General features: G+C 36.3%; 3 protein-coding genes across 3 annotated transcripts in view; all 3 read right to left on the bottom strand.

The window, feature by feature from the left end:
- Positions 1 to 3,250: 3,250 nt before the first annotated feature.
- On the bottom strand, positions 3,251 to 6,130 carry LOC131629361 (uncharacterized). Its single transcript, XM_058900148.1, has 4 exons — positions 5,982 to 6,130; positions 5,797 to 5,897; positions 3,556 to 3,634; positions 3,251 to 3,477 (listed from the first exon to the last, which is right to left on the bottom strand). Exons 1-4 carry the CDS (start codon positions 5,982 to 5,984, stop codon positions 3,430 to 3,432), a joined length of 231 nt encoding a protein of 76 aa, XP_058756131.1. The 5' UTR covers positions 5,985 to 6,130; the 3' UTR covers positions 3,251 to 3,429.
- Positions 6,131 to 10,013: 3,883 nt separating this feature from the next.
- LOC131629365 (receptor-like serine/threonine-protein kinase ALE2) lies at positions 10,014 to 13,929 on the bottom strand. The gene is made up of 8 exons (XM_058900157.1): positions 13,658 to 13,929; positions 13,238 to 13,573; positions 13,011 to 13,130; positions 12,552 to 12,923; positions 12,140 to 12,433; positions 11,542 to 11,943; positions 10,948 to 11,191; positions 10,014 to 10,794 (listed from the first exon to the last, which is right to left on the bottom strand). The coding sequence occupies exons 1-8, from the start codon at positions 13,758 to 13,760 to the stop codon at positions 10,200 to 10,202; spliced, it is 2,466 nt and encodes an 821-aa protein (XP_058756140.1). The 5' UTR covers positions 13,761 to 13,929; the 3' UTR covers positions 10,014 to 10,199.
- A 775-nt stretch (positions 13,930 to 14,704) lies between these two features.
- The window catches only part of LOC131629382 (zinc finger CCCH domain-containing protein 64), a 99,069-nt gene continuing 93,607 nt past the window's right edge, over positions 14,705 to 20,166 (bottom strand). The window contains 8 exon segments of the mRNA XM_058900175.1: positions 14,705 to 15,472; positions 15,619 to 15,764; positions 16,159 to 16,252; positions 16,555 to 16,840; positions 17,053 to 17,492; positions 17,862 to 17,979; positions 18,819 to 18,938; positions 19,062 to 19,191. Coding sequence (XP_058756158.1) covers positions 15,344 to 15,472; positions 15,619 to 15,764; positions 16,159 to 16,252; positions 16,555 to 16,840; positions 17,053 to 17,492; positions 17,862 to 17,979; positions 18,819 to 18,938; positions 19,062 to 19,191 — 1,463 coding nt within the window. The 3' untranslated portion in view covers positions 14,705 to 15,343.

Here is a 20,166-nt window from a genome sequence, read left to right on the forward strand (position 1 = left end):
AGTAATGAAGAGATTCATAAAGCTCTATTTAGCATGAAACCCTGGAAAGCCCCAGGGCCAGATGGTTTCCCAGCAGGCTTTTATCAAAAAGCTTGGAATGTTGTTGGCAATAGTGTGTGTGATTTCATCCGCAAATTGTGGGAGAAGCCAGGAGATATTGTTAACATTAATAAGACAGACATATGTCTTATCCCCAAGATCGATAATCCAAGCATGGTGGCACACTTTAGACCTATATCTCTTTGTAACACGGTCTATAAGGTCTTAAGTAAAGTGGTGGTAGGCAGACTCAAAGGGCATATGAACATGCTTATTTCTCCTTTTCAAACAGGATTCGTGCCTGGTCGACAAATCCATGAGAATATCATTGTGGCGAGAGAAGCTATGCACTCAATGGAGAAAATGAAAGGAAAAAAAGGAGCTTTCGCAATTAAGGTTGATCTTTCGAAGGCATATGACAAGTTAAATTGGGAATGTATTTGGCAAACTTTGAGTGAAATTCAAATCCCTGAGACTATGTTAAATGTTATCATGCATTCAGTGGCAAGCGTTGAAACCAATGTCAATTGGAATGGAGTCAGAAATGATTTCTTTCGGCCTCGTAGAGGCATTCGCCAAGGAGATCATATATCTCCGTATTTATTCGTGCTATGCATGGATAAATTAACGCATCTCATTGAAGAAGCTCGAATGAAGAACAGATGGAAGGGAGTGAAGTTGGGGAAACAAGGGATTATGATTACTCATCTAATGTTTGCGGATGACCTCTTGATTTTTGGGGAGGCAACTGAAGTTCAAATGGAGTGTGTCATGGAGACCATTGCCAGGTTTTGCCACATGACGGGACAGGAAATTAGTCTGGAAAAAACAAGTATTCTTTTTTCTAATAATGTCAGCATGAGCATGCAAAACAAGCTTCAACACATGTCCAAGTTCAGAAAAGTTAAGAGCTTTGGAAAATACTTGGGTGTTCCCCTAAGTGGAAAAAAGATTCGTCGAAATGATTGTCAGTATATAGTTGAGCAGGTTGCGGCAAAGCTTAATACTTGGAAGAGAAACAGTTTATCTCTTGCTGGCAGAATTACTTTGGCAAAAAGTGTGATAGAAGCAATCCCATTATATCCTATGATGACAGCAAAATTGCCTAAGACTTGCCTTGACGATATCCTTAGACTGCAGAGAAAGTTTGTGTGGGGGGACTGATGAGAAACGTAAGATCCATGGTGTTGCATGGGATACTGTTACGATGCCCAAGTCTCTTGGGGGTACTGGTTTGCGCGATTTGCATGCTCTTAATCAGGTTTGTCTGATGAAGTTAGGATGGCAGATGTATCATAATGCTAGTGATCTTTGGTGTCAAGTGTTAAGAGGCAAATATAAAGTCCATGATAGCAAAAACTATCTTAATGCGAAGCCTGCGGATTCTAACTTATGGAAAGATGTTGTTAGTGTTATGCCTGACTTGTTGAAGACATGAAGATGGATTGTGGGGGGTGGCACGAGGATACATGCATGGGAAGATATTGGCTTGGTTTTGAGATTACTTTGAGTGAGACGAACATAAATATTCCTTTGCCGCTGCGAGGAGCAAGAGTTTGTGACTTGGTGAACAATCTTGGCGAATGGAATACCGGTATCCTTGAAAGCTGGTTGCCTACCCAATGGATGAATAAGATTCAAGCTTGCTTGCCCCCGAGCAAGGAGCCTTTAACTGACGTATTCTGTTTTGCAGGTGCTGGCGACAATGAATTCTCTATAAAGGAGATGTTTATGGAGGTTGAGGGGCATAACCGGATGATACCGGATTGTGACTGGACGCGTATTTGGAAAGCTGAAGTACCGGAGCGGTGTAAAACTTTCTTGTGGCTGCTCAAGCATAATAGGCTCTTAACAAATCACAGCAAAAGCCGAAGAGGTCTGGGTACCGCAAGCTGCAAGTTATGTGGCTGCACTTGTGAGTCTACCATGCATGCCATGCGAGATTGCGCGAAATGTATGAGCGTTTGGAAAAGTTTGGTTCCAAGTGACATTCTTGTAGAGTTTTTCACAGTGGAAATCGAGGAATGGATTCACTTGAATCTAAACTATACGGGTGATGGTAATCAGGGGTGGATGAACACTTGGATCATCGCTTGCCATGCTCTTTGGACATGGCGTAATCTTGAAGAACACAATGAGGACTATGCAAGACCCCTTGATCCTATTGTGCAGATTGTGAAGCGAGGCGAGGAGTATAAACAAGCGGTGAAGTTGTTCAAAGTCAGTACAGAAGATATATGGGGCCAGAAATATGTTGGGTGGAAGCCTCCTAATTCTAGCATGATCAAACTTAATTCGGATGGTGCGAGCAAAACGGATAACACAGCCGGATGCGGCGGCCTTTTGCGTGATTACAAGGGTCATTGGAGAGGTGGTTATTCGAAATTCATAGGGCAGTGTAATGCTAATGTAGCTGAGTTTTGGGGAGTGGTGGAGGGTTTGAAGTTAGCAAGGAAGTTAGGTGTTGGGCTTCTGGAAATCAATACTGACAGCATGATAGTAGTCAAAGCAATTGAAGATGGCAAAGTGGGGATGGTTGACTGTGTAGGTTTGCTGCGTCAGATTAAGGAGCTTATGGGTGATTTTAAGGTGGTAATCATTTCTCATGTACCTCGAAACGCAAATGCTTGCGCTGATTGTCTGGCCAAGCATGGATGTAGGGATCAAGCTCTTCAACATTACATTGATCCGCCTTCGTTTCTCAGTGATCTTCTTGAAGCAGATTCTTGCGGAATTGTTTTTCCGTCTGTTGCTTTTGTGTAGTTGTGTTTTGTTTTGGGCCTAGGCCCTCATTCCAACCAAAAAAAAAAGAAAAGAAAGATAGAGTTCACTCCCTTGAGGGTGTCTTTTCCTTTCATAAAATAATGTAAATGAAAGGAAAAAAAAAAAAAAAGTGAAAATCATATAATCTGTTTATTATCTATACTGACAAACTATAAATCGCACAGTTCTGGTTAAATTGCTACCTTCATTTCAGCTGTCATTCAACCTTCTTTCTCATTTTTCTCATTATGGTTCACTATTTTCCTTCATCTTCACCCCAAGCATATTGTTGTGGTGTGGTATTCAACTACTCATGCAAGAGATCTCATGGTGAACAGTATTGAGATCACAATGTGTGAATTTTTAATCATCCAAATTTGAATGGAACTGTTGTTGCATGAGACATTCTTCGTTGAAATATAGAAATATAAAGTTTCCCCACTAGAGATTCAAGCATAAACTCAGCAATCCATAATCTTCTTGAGCATTTAACATAATAACCAGCAACGTCATGCACAGTTTAAGAACATAATTTTCTAGTAACATGTAAAACTAAAATGTCTCATGTAAATGTTCATTTAAAGCTATCTTCTTATGCAAAATTCCATACAGTCTCATGTTGAATGATTAGACATACACTCCACTGGCAAGTAGGAGGAACAACGACCCGAAACCCTGTGAAGATGAAGACATGAGCATAAGTTTCCAACCTTACACAAGTATCACGTCAAACAAAGTATAAATAATACATACCAAGAAGACTGATGCAACTGCCCCTGTTATCAGCTCCTGAGTAAGGGAACGGGTTTTCCTGGATGAAGTTGCTTCATAACTGCAAAAAACACAGATTTCATTTGAATAATAACTAGATATAACAAAAAGATGTCAGCTCAGCAAACCTCTCATCTCTTTAAAGCTTCAAGATTGCACTTCATCATTAATATTAATAAATAAATAAATAAATAAATAAATAAATAAATAAATAAATAAATAAATAAATACAAGATTGGGCTAATTTGAACAAACTTCTCAAGAAGCACTTGGAGATATTTCTTGAGTTTTACAAACAATGAAACAATAGCTTCTTGCTGAAGCTAAAGTCATCATTATGCATCTCAATTTTTTAAGTTCTCGCATATTAGCTTGTAACAGCTTTTGCTTAAGTGAAGACCTACAAAAATATATTAATTAAGAAACTCTCATACACTATAAGCCAATCCAAACTAGGTCAGGTCCATTAAACACACCCATTGTTAATACACTATAAGCCAATCCAAACAAGGTCAGGTCCATTAAACACACCCATCACTAATACATCACAATACCAATTGTATCAATCAATTCCAGGGTCACATTTCACATGTATATCCAGCCTTACAAAAAAACACCCTTCAATGGCAGTCACCTTTGTTTCACGAGATTATAATAAATAAATAAAAGGACAACAGATAATGATAATTTAAGTAACAGATCAGTTTTATTTATTTTTAACATTCAAAGTGCAATAAAATTTTTAAGAGTGAAGAATGCACGTCACTTTTAGGTCCAATGGAAGCTCTAAATATTGCGATCTCAGCAAACAACAAATACTGAAGTAATAATGGATGTTACAGTCTAGTCCAATGGAAGCTCTAAATATTGCAAGATCTCAGCAAGCAACAAATGCTAAACTAATAATGCATGTTACAGCCTAGTCCTAGAGCCCAAAACTTTTTAAGTCAACAAAAGAATGAAGAAAGGTGTGATGCATAACTGCTTGCCAATGTGGCATTGATGAGGTGATGTAGATCTGTGCGGAAGTTCGTTATCTAGAGAATGGTTACTAGCTATATGAGCATGTGGGGATGAACCAAGTGGTAGGCTGGAACATGGATAGTATAGGCACTATAGAATTGCCGATAGTTATTGTTTTCCCTTCTTATTTATTGTAAAGACTCCTTCAGTAAATAATACAGCTAAATTTCACTTCCATTTGTGTTACAACTGTTTCGGTAACAAACAATGTGCCCCTCACATGTGCATCAAATGGTTTAACAACAAGTTTATAAAAGGGACTGATATAGTTGAATTTGAATGCACATATACAAAGTCAGATAAATTTTCCTTTGGATTACTGAAATGGAATAGAATATAATGGAGTTGAGAATAATGAAATTATTAAAGGCTCTATTGTTTACAATTGTTTATTCCATCCATCCAATACTCCATTCTAACATTACCCTCTAATTTGAACAAAAAGAAGTTCAATATATCATTGAAACATTTCAACAAAGGAAAAATAAGTGAGTGTTTGGAAATGAGTTGGAAAGCTTGAAAACGTTTGTATTTGGTGAAACTACAACTACAAATTGTAGGTTCACAATTCCACATCAAAAATGCATTGGGACGTGAAAATGGGCCTAAACTAATTCCAGAAACATACATGTTTGGGACTGCGTTTATGACAACCATTTCACATCCCAGTGCCATTTTAACGCGGAAATACATAAGCTACAAATTACAGCTTCTATCCATACATGTTTTTTTTTTTTATTTAAAATGCTAAAACAAACACACCCTAAGTCAGCTTCAACTCACACTATTCCATTTCATTTCACACTATTCCATCCTTCCTATTCCAGTCCACTACAGATTGTATCAAAACCATGAAAAGAATAACTACCACAAGTACACTATTACCCTTGACTATAGAAGAATATTCTTCAGAAAGCATTGCCTTCTCAAATTCAATGAATTACACATCAGACATGAAATCTAATCTCACATATTCCAACTCTCTCCCCCAAACAAGCAAAACCTCCATCCCACAATCAACATAAACTCCTCACAAAACATCTATTTCAACCCAATCGCTAACCTCAAGAAACAGTTACCAGATCTAAAAATCAAATCCAGAGTTGTTAACGCACAATCAAATCGCTAAATCCATGCAAATTCAGTTAAAATCCAGAAATGTAGAAATAAAAAACGAATAAGGATGAGATCGGAACTTACATGAAGAAAGAAGCGGTTAAGATGAGACCGATTGCGAGTGTGAAAACGGAGAGTGTAGGGTAGAGCGAATCAGGGATGGGACTCGCGATCGCTTTTGCAGCCTTAAACAAATTGGAAAAAAAATGGCGGAATCAGAATGTGTAGAATGAAATTGAAAACGAAATTGAATCGATTCAGAGAATTACCATGATAGAATTTGAAGATCTTGCACCTTCGGAACTTGAAAACCTTCTGCAAAGTGAAAACAAACTCGATTTTCTCACTCACCAAACTCAGTTATTTACTTTCTTCGTTTTCTTTTCCGGTCAACTCTTTCTACTGAAGAGATTTTGATTGTAATAGGCCCAACTTTTGAGGCCCAAATTTGTTCTACACCCTTACTTTTCACCAATGCATTTTATAAAAAAATAAATAATAATGAAATCAATTTTAACACCGTTTAAGTATGTGATTAATTTCCTTCAAAACAAATATGATTATTAGTATATGATTGATAAGTAATAATCAACTTCGGATAATTAATTATAATTTTAAATATAATTTACCAAAATTTTGAATAGAAGTTTATATTGAGAAGGTGTCAAGTGTCATCTAAAATATATTGGCTGTCTTTTAAGAGTGTGCAAAGTGATCTATAGACTACGGCTTAAGGTTTCACGGCCTCATATATTTTCCATGATTAAGCTACGCTAAAAAATGAACTTTGTCCACATATTTCATAGTTGATTTACGGTTAAATAGACTTCTTTAAAAAATCACGACTTAACTGAAATTAACTTTAACTTATTACACATATCCAAAATTTCGAACAACTTGAAAGGAGTTGAAACCGTTGGTTAGATTAATTTTGTTGTTACAAAAATTAAAATAAAATTAAAATTATCATGTAGAGCTTGCTATTAGAACAATGTTTTTGATTGTGTCCGAGCTGACGACATATATTACATAAGTTTACCATTTTATCAGTCGTATCCATTTCTGTTCTACTACGCGTACTATTGGGGCGGCCCTTTTTCTTCCTTCACATATTTTTCGTTGTTCAAAATTATGTCCCCTTGATATGTATGCCAATAATCCTCCTTTGCAACCATTAGGAAGATATTGTTGTATATATTGAATGCGTTTATGATTTTATAAATGGCTGATAGATGCTTGGAAGCATACTAGCAAGCATATGAACATGTCACAATGACATGGGAGCAAGACATACTTAAGGCTTGAAACTTGGCACAATCGTACCAACCTCTATTTAGTTCAAGTTGATATTATCCATTCGGTCTCCCATCTGATTGCGAAAAATAATCTCAACCAAAAATAAGTTGCTCTCACCAATGCGGTAATTGGTGGGTTTCTAATGCCTTTGAAGACACCATTCATAGATTCCACAAGGTTTGATATCATGTGAATCCATCGACGTCCTTCATCAAATGCCCTTGTCCATTTCTCCAATGGAATATTATCCACCCACCTTAATTCATCCGCATTTGACAATTTAATTTCCTCGCGGTAGCGTCTGAATGATGGTTGATTTAAAGTATACCTTGCATGCACAACTTTTTCTGAAGGTTCTTGTCTTTGATTTCCTGCATGAAATTTTGTGGAATATGTCTAATGTAGTAAACATGGGTAGAAAGAGAATTTTGCCATCCGTTTATCAGGATTATTGTGTTAGAGGCAACTCGAGGGGGTCAATGAGAGAGCATTTTTACACTTGGGACACATCTTTGTGAGAGACACACCACCTGCCCACCTAAAACCTTAAGGTGAGAGGTGTGTGGGTTCTCTCACTTATAAAGTGTTCTATCTTCCCTTTTATAACCAAAGTGAGACTTCTTCCTCACACTTGATTCTCAACACTCCTCCTAAAGTTTGAGTCTATACAATGCTTCCCCTCATGTGAAAGCTTCTCAACACTCTCCCTCAAGTGTGAGTCTATGCAATGCTCCCCCTTATGTGAAAGCTCTCTCTTCCACATTCACTTGTATCGTTGACTTTCTTCAACTACAAGTAAGTTGGTCCCTTTCTCAAACCAAAAGGCTCATGATACCACTTTTAGAGGCAACTCGAGGGGGTCAACGAGAGAGCATTTTTACACTTGGGACACACCTTTGTGAGAGACACACTACTTGTCCACCTAAAACCTTAAGGTGATAGGTATGTGGGGTCTCTCACTTATAAAGTTTTATATCTTCCCTTTTCTAACCAATGTGGGACTTCTTCCTCTCACTTGATTCTCAACATATTGTATGCAGTCTCAATAGATGTGTGTCTTTCTGAAACCAAACGGAGGTTGGGCTGTGGAGCAACATGTGTTATGAGATTCTTGAGAAAGAAACTCCAACCACCACTAGTCTCATCTTCAACTAGAGCGAAGGCAGTGGAAAATATACTATTGTTGTCTCTTGTGTCACTGTCATAAGTAATGTGCCCTTGTATTTCCTGTACAACCATGTTTTATCAATTTGAATAGTAGGCGTGCATAATGCAAAATCTTTGATGTATGGTTTAAACGCCCAAAAGAATTGATGGAATATGCTATTTCCATTAATACAAGCTATGTCTGGCGTATATGTCGGCAGTGTCTCCATAATTGAAACACTTCTTAGAGCATATGTCTTAAGTGCCACCAAATATTGTGGAAGTTCTTTGTACGAATCCTCCTAATTTTAGTATACTCGTTCAACAGTCTTTGTTCTTAGAATTCACGCTTTCTTGTACGAGGGAGTATAATTGTATTATATAATGATATGAGAGATTATTATAGTTACCTTAACTGACGGGTCCTTGTTAACAGGAGGCAACATGTCTTGACAAATAATTTCAGAGCTTAATTTACGCTGGTCATGTACAATATTAGTGGTGGTGCAATTGTGAGGTAGTTCTATAGAACTTATCTCCCATGAATCACTTCTCTTCCTGTAAGACATTGTTAGTCAAAACTTACAAAGCACGTTACGATTAAGTATGGCAACGAGGAGGGACAGGGGCATGTTTAAGCGTTACCAGGTTTGCCCCCACCTCCCAAAACCTCCCCCACCCCTAAATCCGATTGGGACTAATAATTGATCCTCTGCCTAAGAAACGGGTTTCTCCGCCTCGTCCCACCCACACCCGCATAAATTATAATGTTTTAAAATTTTATTTTTTTAATAATAATAAAAATTAATAATTAAACTAAATAATTTATTATTTTAAGAATAATCATAATACTTAATCATTTTTATTTAATTTATAATTAAAAAACAAATAATAATTCTAATAAATATCATATTTTAACATTAAAAAAATGTAAATGAGTAATAAAATTATTAAAAACAAGAGTAATAAATTAAATTTAATAGGTGGAGATGGGACGGTGTGGATGTGGGGAGGGTACTAACATCCCCTACCCGACACCCGTCTCCGTAATTAAAAACTGAGTTTTTCCCGCACTCGCCTTCAGCTCCAATTAAATTGAGTTTTCCCCGTTAAATTCAGGGCGGGGGCAGTTAGGTCCAGGTTGAGCCGAATTTATTTGTCTTGCCTAGTTATGACAAAGAATAACATATCTTCTCGCATCACAATGATCTACGGTATAATTAACAGAGTTTTCCATGTGAAATTTTTTGATTGTTTGCACACAAATAACCCTGATTTAAAATAGTTTAATGAACAAATTTAAAAAAAAAAAATAAAACTTCAAAAAATTTTGAATAATTATTTTAACTTAATGCTCTATTTAATTTTTCAAAAAAAAAATATATGATCCATTGAAAAATCTCCAAACAATTTAAGTATACAAATAATATTTGAAAGCATACCACTAACATTAAAAATATTTATCCAACTAAATATTTCATCCATTTACAATGGGTGTCATTTTACCAAAAGAAAATTATTTCAAAATAAATATTATTTTCATTATTTTAAGACTTAAATGCACTTTTGATCCTTGTAAGTTAGTGAGTTTTTGATTTTCGTCCTGTAAATTATTTTTTTTTATTTGAGTCCCTATATTTCACTTTCGCGTTCGTTTTAGTCCCTAAAATCAAAATCCGCAAGAAAATTCGCATGAAGAACCGCAAGAAACCTGCAGATTTTTTTGCGGATTTTGGCTTTAAGGACTAAACCTCAAGCAAAAAGTAAGATATAGGGAATCAAAAAAAAAAACTTACAAGGACGAAAATCAAAAACTCGCTAACTTACAGGAACCAAAAGTGTATTTAAGTCTTATTTTAATATGTTATTAATTACTTTTTTTTTTCTCAACATTATATGTTATTAAAAACTGAAAAACACATACAAAAAAATAATCATAATCTCTATCTATTTTGTTTATTTCTATTATACATGAAAAACAATATCCACAAAGTAGACAAACAAAAAAGGTGCTATTTCTCTATAGTAACCTTGTCATTATTTGATCATATAGTTCCATGTTCACTAACACTACCACCAGAAAGCCTTCTCATTATCTCCCACAATTGTTTACTTCTTCCATTTCCCATAGGACCTGAATATGATTTTCTTCTATATGTTTCATACTCCATTCTACCAATTCCACCACAAGAACTGAATAGTTCTGATGCTGACAAACCATTTTCAATATCATTATCAACAACCGATAAATCCTCGTGCTCTTGGCTATAACTTCTTAAACCATCATCTTCTTTTGCTTCTTCACATTCATTGCATACAAGTTTTAAAGCCTGAACAACTTCACTCATGAATGGACGGTTCGATGCTTCTGGCTGCACGCACATTGAAGCAATGGCTGCTACTTTGGCCACGCTACCAGAAGGCGCGTCGAGTCCTATAGATGGATCTATTATTGCTTCTAATCCTTCTTTACTTGTGAGAAATTGATGAGACCAAGCAACGAGATTCTCTTGGCCAGGAGTTTGTGACATGTCTATAGGTTTTCTTCCGGTCAGAAGCTCGAGAAGAACAACGCCATAGCTGTATACATCACTCTTGACATGAAGATGACCGTTCATTGCGTACTCTGGAGCCACGTAACTGAATTCATTTTTTCAATCGTCAAAACCAGGAAATGCGTGATAGTGCAAACCAACCAGAAAAAAGAAACAGACAAATAGACAGTTTTTACAAACCAAACATGCTCTAAATCTTCAAAACAGGAAGAGAAAATAAGGTATGAAAACTTTTTACCCGAATGTTCCCACGACACGGGTTGATATGTGTCTACTTTCCTCGTCTACAGCGGTCCGGGCCAATCCAAAATCAGATACTTTTGGAGTAAAATCATCTTCCAACAATATGTTGCTAGACTTGAAGTCCCTATGAATTACACATGGACTTGAATCTTCATGCAGATAAGCTAAACCACGAGCTGCACCGAGAGCTATCTTCATCCTAGCACGCCAGTCAAGTGCACATTTTTCTCTGTCAACTCCTATCACAAGACCAAGTAAGAAAAAGAAACATTATATTGAACAACTAAGGGCTTCATGGAATTGGTTTATTTGAACATATCTACTTGTAGAAGTATTTTTAAGACTGTTTGGCAGAGCTTATGGAAACAGCTTATGCCATGAACATTAATTGTTTTCACCTTATTTTTGTAAGTTCTCCACAATAGCTTATAGTTTATATGAAAACAATTTGACTTTGTTTTAATCTTTTGTGCATAGAAATAACTCATTCAAAAGCATTTATATGGTAAGCGTTTATGCTATAAGCTTTTAACTAGGCTGTTTATCAAAACAAGGCCTAAAAGACAAGCAAACAAGCAGATTCAAGTACCATGTAATTGTGATTCCAAGCTCCCATTTGTAACGAGTTCATAAACCAAGCAGTGGAAGCTGTCTTCCTCGGTACATATACCAATCAACTTCACCAGATTTCTATGGTGAAGACGACTAAGCATCTCAACTTCAGATAAGAATTCATGATTACTATGAAGATCCTCCCTCTTTTTTAGAACCTTGACTGCCACTTTTGTCCCATTTTCAAGGACACCGCCGTAAACAAGTCCAAAACCACCTTCTCCAAGTATTCTTGAAGAATCAAAATTATCAGTAGCTTTCTCAATGTCATTCATACTGAAAGTTTTAACAGACACTTTATAAGCGGTCATGCCAGTTTCAAATGACGAAGAAACAGAACCAACCCTTCCATCTCCAACTAATGATCCAGTATCAGTAACTGTAATATTCATAAGGTTTGTAAGAAAAGGGCTATAAAATAATCAAACAATCAACCCGTCACAATTATTACGCGGTAAGAAACATAATTTGTGATTTGTAGATATAATATAGCACTGTTTTTAATGATCAAACATTGTGACAAAAGGAATAAACTGAGGGTAAAATGCACAAGCTGATTCGCCTGGTTGTATTACCTGGTGCTTTGGTAAGAGAAGGATGTGAAAGCCACGGAGTCAATGCCGGATGACTAACAGGAACTTTGAACTTAAACATGAACCAGGCAGCAGCAGTGCATAAAACAACTGCTACAAAAACTGAAATAGCAATGATGGCAATAAATTCTCTGCTAAGATCACCTCTATTCTGTCTCTTCTGTATGTCAACTCCAATGGGCTTTATTGTCCTTCCATTATTGCCATCAATGGTATAAGGACCACCATCTATCATTGTAATGCTTGATGGTGGTAAAGGAGGAGAAGGAGGTAAACCTATAATAATAATAGGATAGGTTAGAGCAACAACCCTCGTTCAAAAGGAAACAAATACGGAAAATGCAAAGAGAGCGCATACAAGATTTGATTGCAGAATTTGGCCAATGATTCCTACCTGGATAGTTCAGATATAACACATCATAGTCACCAAAGTAGGAGGCTTTAAGAACAACTTTTTTATGCCAAAACCTATGAGAAGTCAAAAAGGCTGTTGAGTTATCAAACTTTTCCCCGAGTGGCACCAAATTAATAAGGACAACTGTTTTATCAGGTTGCTGGTTTGCTGCATTGGCTCCCACAATTGTAATTTGACTTTGCTTCATAAAAATCCCACTTGCAAGCTCGGAAGCCAACTCCGAGACCAAAGGGAAGAAGGTATAAAGAGAAACGCTAAGACGAAGACCCACTCGAATAGGCCAGACACATCTGCAAGGTGTTCCGGGAGGAGAAGTTACATAAGGCTCAGTGCATACAGTTGATAAACAATCTGAAAAGATTTAAAAAAAGTAAATTTAGTTATGATGAATAAGGCTCAGAACAATTTCAAAAAATACTAAGCAAACAAAGTGCTAACCTTCATTAGGAGGTGGGTGTGGCAGTGTTTTGGAAGAAGAACCAGGTGGAGATACTTTAGGAGGAACATGATGTCTTTTTCTACCAGATGTTGGTGATAATGAGGGAGGAATTGCTCTATCTAGATCAAAAAGTTTAAAATAAAAACTGCTTATATATTCAGCTGCAGCAAAGAACTGTAATTGTAACACAATTTAATAAATCAGTCAAGTAGAGCGGCAATTAAACCTCGTGGTTTTGAAATGGGAGGAGAAACCGTATATGATGATGCAGGAGCAGGAATGGTAATTATGTTCCTTATATGATGATGTTTATAATTTGAGATTGAAGGTGCCAATGCAGGAGAATGAAATGAAGTCAATGGATGAGGAGCATGATGTAACTGCCTTGCCTTTTGTGCTGCAGGAGCTGCAGATGGTGGCATAATCCCTTGCAATGTTGTTGGTGAAGGAACAACTTCATATTGTGGTGATAATGCTATAGAGCTTGAACTTGGAGATATGAATGGTTCAGTTTCTTTACTCTTTTGAGGAGTTGGAGCTGATGCAGGAGGTGATAATGGCCCTGCAAAAGTGATTTTCTTTTGCACTAATCAAAACTACTTCATCAACATCAACAAAGAAAAGTGAAGATTGAGAAAGCACCTACCTCTGGATCCTTGGGTTGCCACTACAAAGCCTATGATGATGATGCAGAGCTTCAACAACTGCAACATCAGTGCCAGAGCAAAGAACAAAAGAACAGGTAACATTGAAGAAGGTACATAGCCACATATATAGCAAGACTGTCACATTGACACCAAAAACAATGATAAGACAATTTATGGAGAACAACCCATATTTGTTTTTGTTGTAAAGGACAAAACCCAAATGGCCAAAACTATATGTCTCTAGCGAAAATCATCACTGGCATTGGTAGAGTTTAGAAATTTCCATGTGAAAGCGAAAAGTTTAAATCTTTTTCCATTAGGTTAGTTTAATGAACAGAAATATAACACGTGAATTCACAGTCCAAAAGCACTCTAAGGAACCTCAAGAATTAAAAAATGGTGTGTTCAAAATCATTTTTTCTAGCAGTATATATTTGTATATTTTAGTAATCTTTTTAGAAAAAAATTAAATTATTATTAATTAAAATAACACTAATTGTCAGGGTTTAAACTCCAATGTGAGTTGGTGAGATGAGCCCATCTGTTTTTAGGCAAATACAAATGAAAAAAGTAGCACCCGTGACTAAAAGCAAACATCCAATAACCTTTTCACATTAATTGATTAAATAATTGGCAAACATTTGGCAAAAGATATTGAGAGGCTAAGATTCAATGAAAAAAGCACTCAGATCATGAGAATAATAATTAATAGGGGAATCTAGGGTATTGTCATAGAGGGGACAGAAAGAGACAAAGGGAGTTGACTGCTAATAGTTCCCTCAACAACAGCCGATCTCCGTGATTGTCTACTTGGATCGTAGTGAATGAGCATTAGTCTCAAATGCAAAAGAGGATAGGGTGTGAAGGGAAAAAACATGCTAATTATATTTTGATTTTCTAAAATAAGTGAAGCTTAAAGCAACAATAAAATGTTTTGAAGACCAAAGATTATGGACAGAAGTAGTATGTTAATAGCCCTTGGACACCAAAAATACAAATGAAAAGGAACAAGCAAATCAAAGAACATAAATACCAAAACAACTAGCTTCTACAGAGTTGAATTTCCATAAATAGGTTGAAGCCCGACTACGAGATGATACAAATGTGTCACCCTAGGCAAATTCAAGAGTATCTTTTATCTTAACATTGATTAAAAGGATAGTGATTCATTAAATATGAATGAATATCTTAAATTACATAATGCCTGTCCAAACCCGACTTTTTCAAAACATGAATGTGACGGCTAATGCTGGTTGACCATTGACCAACGCATAAAGCCTATATGACAGTCACTTCAGCCTGGTCATTCACAGTCTGGAAAATATTTAGAATGCCAATACCAACAGTTGAGGCGTCTACACATGTGCTTATGTAGTCACAAAAATTGCCATTCAGACTTAGAGATACAAGCTCCAAGAAGTCCATTTGAATGGAAAGTGAAACTCCCCACAGAAACCGCTGCAAAAAGGGACCGGTTGAAATCCTGTAGGACTATCAAGTTGCATTCCAGCACCAATTCATGGGGTTAAATCATGTAAAATCAGTTGATCCCAATAATCATGCGACAGGAAAGTGCTGATTGAACATTTAAACAAATATACACCTCTCAGTTTGAAATCCTGCTTGCGTGAGTCAACATAATCATCATGGGATCACTGTAAATTGAGAATTTAATGTATGATCAATCAATGGTTTGGATCATATTCTTGAAACCGGTCCTTGAAACCTTCAACGATTTTCATCTCATCATCTTTGTTATGTTTGTGATTCCTCCAATCTGCATTATCTGCCATATTAAGCAACCCCGCCAGAACCTGGTTCATTTTTCAAGTTTTAACTCTTTCTGATAAATACAATAGTCATAATCTTATAATAAATCAAACATTGAAGACCTCTTGCAGAAAAAATAATGGTTAAGACATGTGTCTGTGTTCACTGTATTTTGCTTTTAGAATCCTACCTCACGCCCAAACTGGGCAGGAAACGTGTCTTTCTCCTCAACATGGTGCAGCAGAATTGTGCCTCCTGGGATTTCAGCATAGAACAAGCTTAAATTCCCGTCAGTTTGTGTCTTCAAAAACTTCCTTCCATCAGAAATGCTATCGACTGAGTTGCCAAGAAAAACAGCGTATGAATACAACAGAAACCAAAAAAATAAAATTGTTGGTACTTCCCAGATAAAATAAATTGAGGATTATTTTTCAAGCCAAATAACTAATAAGTGAAGATTGGTAACAAAAAGGAAATGAAAAATAAGGGGGTATACGGGTTATGGAGAACTTAAAGGATCTAGGTCTGACAGACCATATAAGCAATGAAAAACCTGAAGCACCAACAACAAAGGCGTATCCGGTGTCTGACACACCACCGACATATGTGATTACATTTAGTTTATTCATTTTTTTCAAACTATTACTGGCGTCGAAGTATCAATGTTGTCTATCGTGTTTGTGTTTCATAAAATATAAATACAAAGCACGGCCTGAAGATTAATGCTTACATTTCTTTACCACAAATTCAAATCCCAACTTTTGTGCAGCTAAATTGAATGCTTTTTCAATCATAACTGCTTTGGAAGATGGAATGGGAATGGCCTGCATAAAAAGGGTAGAATGCCAGTGAGAGAATATAAAAATACAGTTGATCAAGCAAGAGATAAATGAAACTCAATTGAGAAGCCACTATTGTTAGAACAGAAAATAGCTAACCCAAAAAGTGGCGAACAGATTGGATATCTAATGTGGAATTAAGCAAATTATATAAGGGGAAGTGGACAGCCATTAAAGGTACAGAGGAGGGGGAGGAAAGCCAGCTCAATTAAATAAACATAGAGCAAAGAGCATTTCCTAGTCTGGATTTTAACTACTTCACAACTAGCAACAGAAACTCACTTTACCTGAAGATTGGCATGAGTGCCGCGTATGGAAGCCCACTCAAAAAATATGACTTCCTTTTCTTGGTTCTTGAAACATCTCTTGAGACTGTTCTGAAATCGTAAGAGCTCGGCTTCAGATTCAGAAGACAAAGATAAAGTATTTGGCATATGCTCAACAGGTACTATCAGCACATGATCTTCAACAAGTGGACCTTTAGCCAGTGCTAGATAGTAATTTTCCCCAATGCTTATGATTAAATGTGACTCCACACTGGGGCTTGACAAGCAAAACCAGCATTCTCTTGATCTGCAGTTGTATTGTAGAATTTGTCAAGGGAAAAATGCTTTAAAGTTGGACTAAACAAGGATAAGTCGAATAAACAAAAATGAGGAATAATAAAACCAAAATCTTACAAGTTACCACTTGAGAATTAACTTCACCCACAAATTCACAAGTCCAGAATCACTAAATAGCAGAATATACATTCACTATAGAATATAATTAATCAAGAAACACACCTGCTAGACCTTGTATATTCTGATCCAGGCTTCCTTGAAGGATGCTTATCACCTTCATCCTGCAAGCTGTGCCTAAAGCGGCAATCTGGACCCCTTTCACATTTTCCCTTGTTCAAAAAATCAAAACAAACACCTCTCAAACAGTGCTCCCTTGCATCTGTGTCATGTCGGAAATTGCATGTGTCTCCCCGTAGACAAGAGCCAGAAGATACAAATTTGAAACATAACTTATCTCCAGCTTCATGTTTCTGTCGTTTTTGCGAAACATCATATCTCCAATGTTGAGAATCAGAGTCAGCAGATCTCTTTGCGGTGTCATTAGGAGAAGCGTTTTCCTTCGTAGACGTGTATGGTGATAAGGTGGTATTTGTGGTTTTCATGGCAATCTCCGTTGAAGACATGGTGGATGCGGGTGTTGGAGAAATTGCATGAATAAATTTCTGAAATGCAAAATTGACCAAAATATTACAGTAATGAAAATATTTGCCTTAAAGAGAGAGATACGTAAAGGAACGTTTATTTTCTTCGTAAGTAAAATGTAAGATTTAAACTGACAGTTCCGTAATTAAGTATTTGTAAGATTAGGTCATGTTCTCTACCCCTTCTCCAGAAAATCAAGAGATGTGCATATAATAAACAGCAACTAGTGGCACACACAAACGGATGGAGAAGATATTTCACATAACAACTTAGAGGCATTCCTCTAAAGAACAAATCTATAAAAACTCATAAGTATGAATTTTGATCAAATAAAATATAATAAAATAATCAATATCAGACAGTGGTATGCTAAAGAAGAATAGCCAAACCTGCTTATCTTTATTTCCAACAGATGCAAGCCCAATGAAACGGGTAATGTGCATGGCATCAACATTGGAATATGGTTCGCGGGAATAGTATATACCTTTAGAACCTGCAATATGATAGCTATAAAAAAAAACAGAAAGAACTGTTATGATCAAAGACTCAGCTTTCGCAAAGACTACAAGAGATTTCACAAAAGGCACAATTGACATAGCAAATTCCTCCAGAAAAATAAAACACTAATCCTGATCTAGTGAATGAGTTAATCTCCTATAAGCAAATCTTCCTAACAATGAGTCCAATCAAATCCCATTTTCTTTTTACCACTTGCGAGATTGCCACTCCCGGTTATAAGGATTGCAAATATAATACCTATAAGTTTATAACAAGTACTACACGTGTCCCTAAACATACGTCTCTTTTAACCAATTTGCTAGAATTAAGATAATTAAGTAATTTGTTATTTACATTAAATTTATTAACAATGTGTATTGATTTTCAAAATTGCGCTTTAATTATCGGGACTCGTTTTTTCACTGAACCAATGATTTCCAAAGTTTTTAAATAATTAAGGGTACTTTAGTTTAAAAGGATTGAGTGCCTCTAGCCATTTAGAGGCTTATAGAAAGGGACATTTTTTTTCAAGGAGCTTATATTTGATAAAGGTAGTAGTAGTAGTAGTATATGGAAAAACACAAAATACATTCAATAGAACAAAGAACTTGAGGGTTTATCTTTTCGAAGCTAAAAGTGCAGAACACCAATTACTATGAAATCAGGATTTCGCATACAATTATGTTTGTTGAACCGAAAGTTCGTAATTTGTTTATCACTATTGTGCACATGTGAAACATTCTGCAAGAAAATGTAGTTGGTCCTTTTTTTTTTTTTGTGCGTTTGAGAGGAGGGAAATAGATAATCAAGACAGGGAACAGACTGTGAGCTATCTATTCAATAATTACCGTGGTTTAATCTCTTGTACTAACTCCGATATGGTTGAATCGCTGCCACTAGATTCCGAGAATTCAGCAGGAATGTCTGAAGCCGCTGCTCCATTCGTAACCCCACTTGGCCATTCATTAGTAATAATGAATCAAGGAAATCAACAGACAGATTGTGTCTTAGAAAACAAGCAAGTGGCATTAAGTCCAAATACAGTATGACTAAGAATAATAAAGAATTAATTAACATCGATACAAGGATATGTCAAGAACAAATCAACAACTCCAGGTTCCTCGGCTATCGCACGCAGTGCATCAACATCATCTTCACTAAAAGTTCCAAACTGCTGAACTATTAACGATTTCCTACCAGATAAGTAGGTAACAGATAACCCTGCACATAATTACAACAAGGAACTAAACTCAACTCCCAAGAAGTATTCCACGGCTGAAAGACAAACCAAGAAGGAAGCCAAACATTACCAATTACCAATAATTCTAACATTGATCACCAAAACTAATCCCTTAATAATGTAATCGCTATGTAACTACAACCTAAATAAACTAATGTCTTACTACGGATCACATAAGCATAATCAACATGACAACAACTAAAATCAAAACACATTTCCCAATCCACACTTAGCCTCATCGTGTTTGGATAAACAGCTTAATTAAGCATCATATCATAAACATTTATCATATAAGCGCTATGTATAAACCAAAGTAGTCATTCCCTAATAGCAACGAGGAGCGGCCGACCCCAAAAGTGGGATACTGTATTTGATCATTTTTGGACAAACTACATATAATAATTATAAACATATATTTAATGGAAAACTAAACAAATAACTCAACTCACAAAATATTCTTAAATCAAAGCACATATATTCTTAAATCAAAGCACACACATGACTCTTGAAGTGCATAAACGACTATGAAGGAAGGTTAAGGTTGAGTCTCAACTACAAATTTGATTGAAAAATCTAAAATTACTCATAAACGTTGTAAATTTAAGGGGTAATTGTGGGCCAGAGACCGCTCCCGACCGGAAACCGCTCTGCTCCGCTATCCTGCTATTTATCATATAGCGGCCGCTATAGCGTACTGCACCACTAAGGCTCCTCCCATAACGTCGGCCTCCGCTGTGCTCAGCTATAGCGGGATAGCGCCGCTATTGACTACTCTGCGGCGCTATTGACTATTCTGGTATAAAGTCTATCAATAACAAAAGATAAAACTATGTCAAACTATTTTAATTCAAGCTATAAGCTGTTTTCATAAGTTATTCTTCATGATAATAAAAAAAGCTTATTATAAGAAACAACGAGCTCTCTCAAACAGTTTGCCAAATGATTGCCTAACTCGA

The sequence above is a fragment of the Vicia villosa genome, linkage group LG1 (genome assembly GCF_029867415.1).
Source record: "Vicia villosa cultivar HV-30 ecotype Madison, WI linkage group LG1, Vvil1.0, whole genome shotgun sequence".
Classification (NCBI taxonomy): Eukaryota; Viridiplantae; Streptophyta; class Magnoliopsida; order Fabales; family Fabaceae; genus Vicia; species Vicia villosa.

Bases quoted from the DNA above. Each gene is read 5' to 3' on its own strand.
- LOC131629365 (XM_058900157.1), bottom strand. From the start codon at position 13,760: ATGTTACCTGTTCTTTTGTTCTTTGCTCTGGCACTGATGTTGCAGTTG. The intron at 11,944-12,139 runs GTAATACAACCA...TGAATATTACAG, and splicing joins TTCTCTTACCAAAGCACCAG to TTACTGATACTGGATCATTA. The intron at 11,192-11,541 runs GTACTTGAATCT...GTCTTGTGATAG, and splicing joins CTTGGAATCACAATTACATG to GAGTTGACAGAGAAAAATGT.
- LOC131629361 (XM_058900148.1), bottom strand. The intron at 3,635-5,796 runs GTAAGTTCCGAT...TGTTTTTTGCAG, and splicing joins TTAACCGCTTCTTTCTTCAT to TTATGAAGCAACTTCATCCA. The intron at 3,478-3,555 runs GTATGTATTATT...TCATCTTCACAG, and splicing joins CAGTTGCATCAGTCTTCTTG to GGTTTCGGGTCGTTGTTCCT.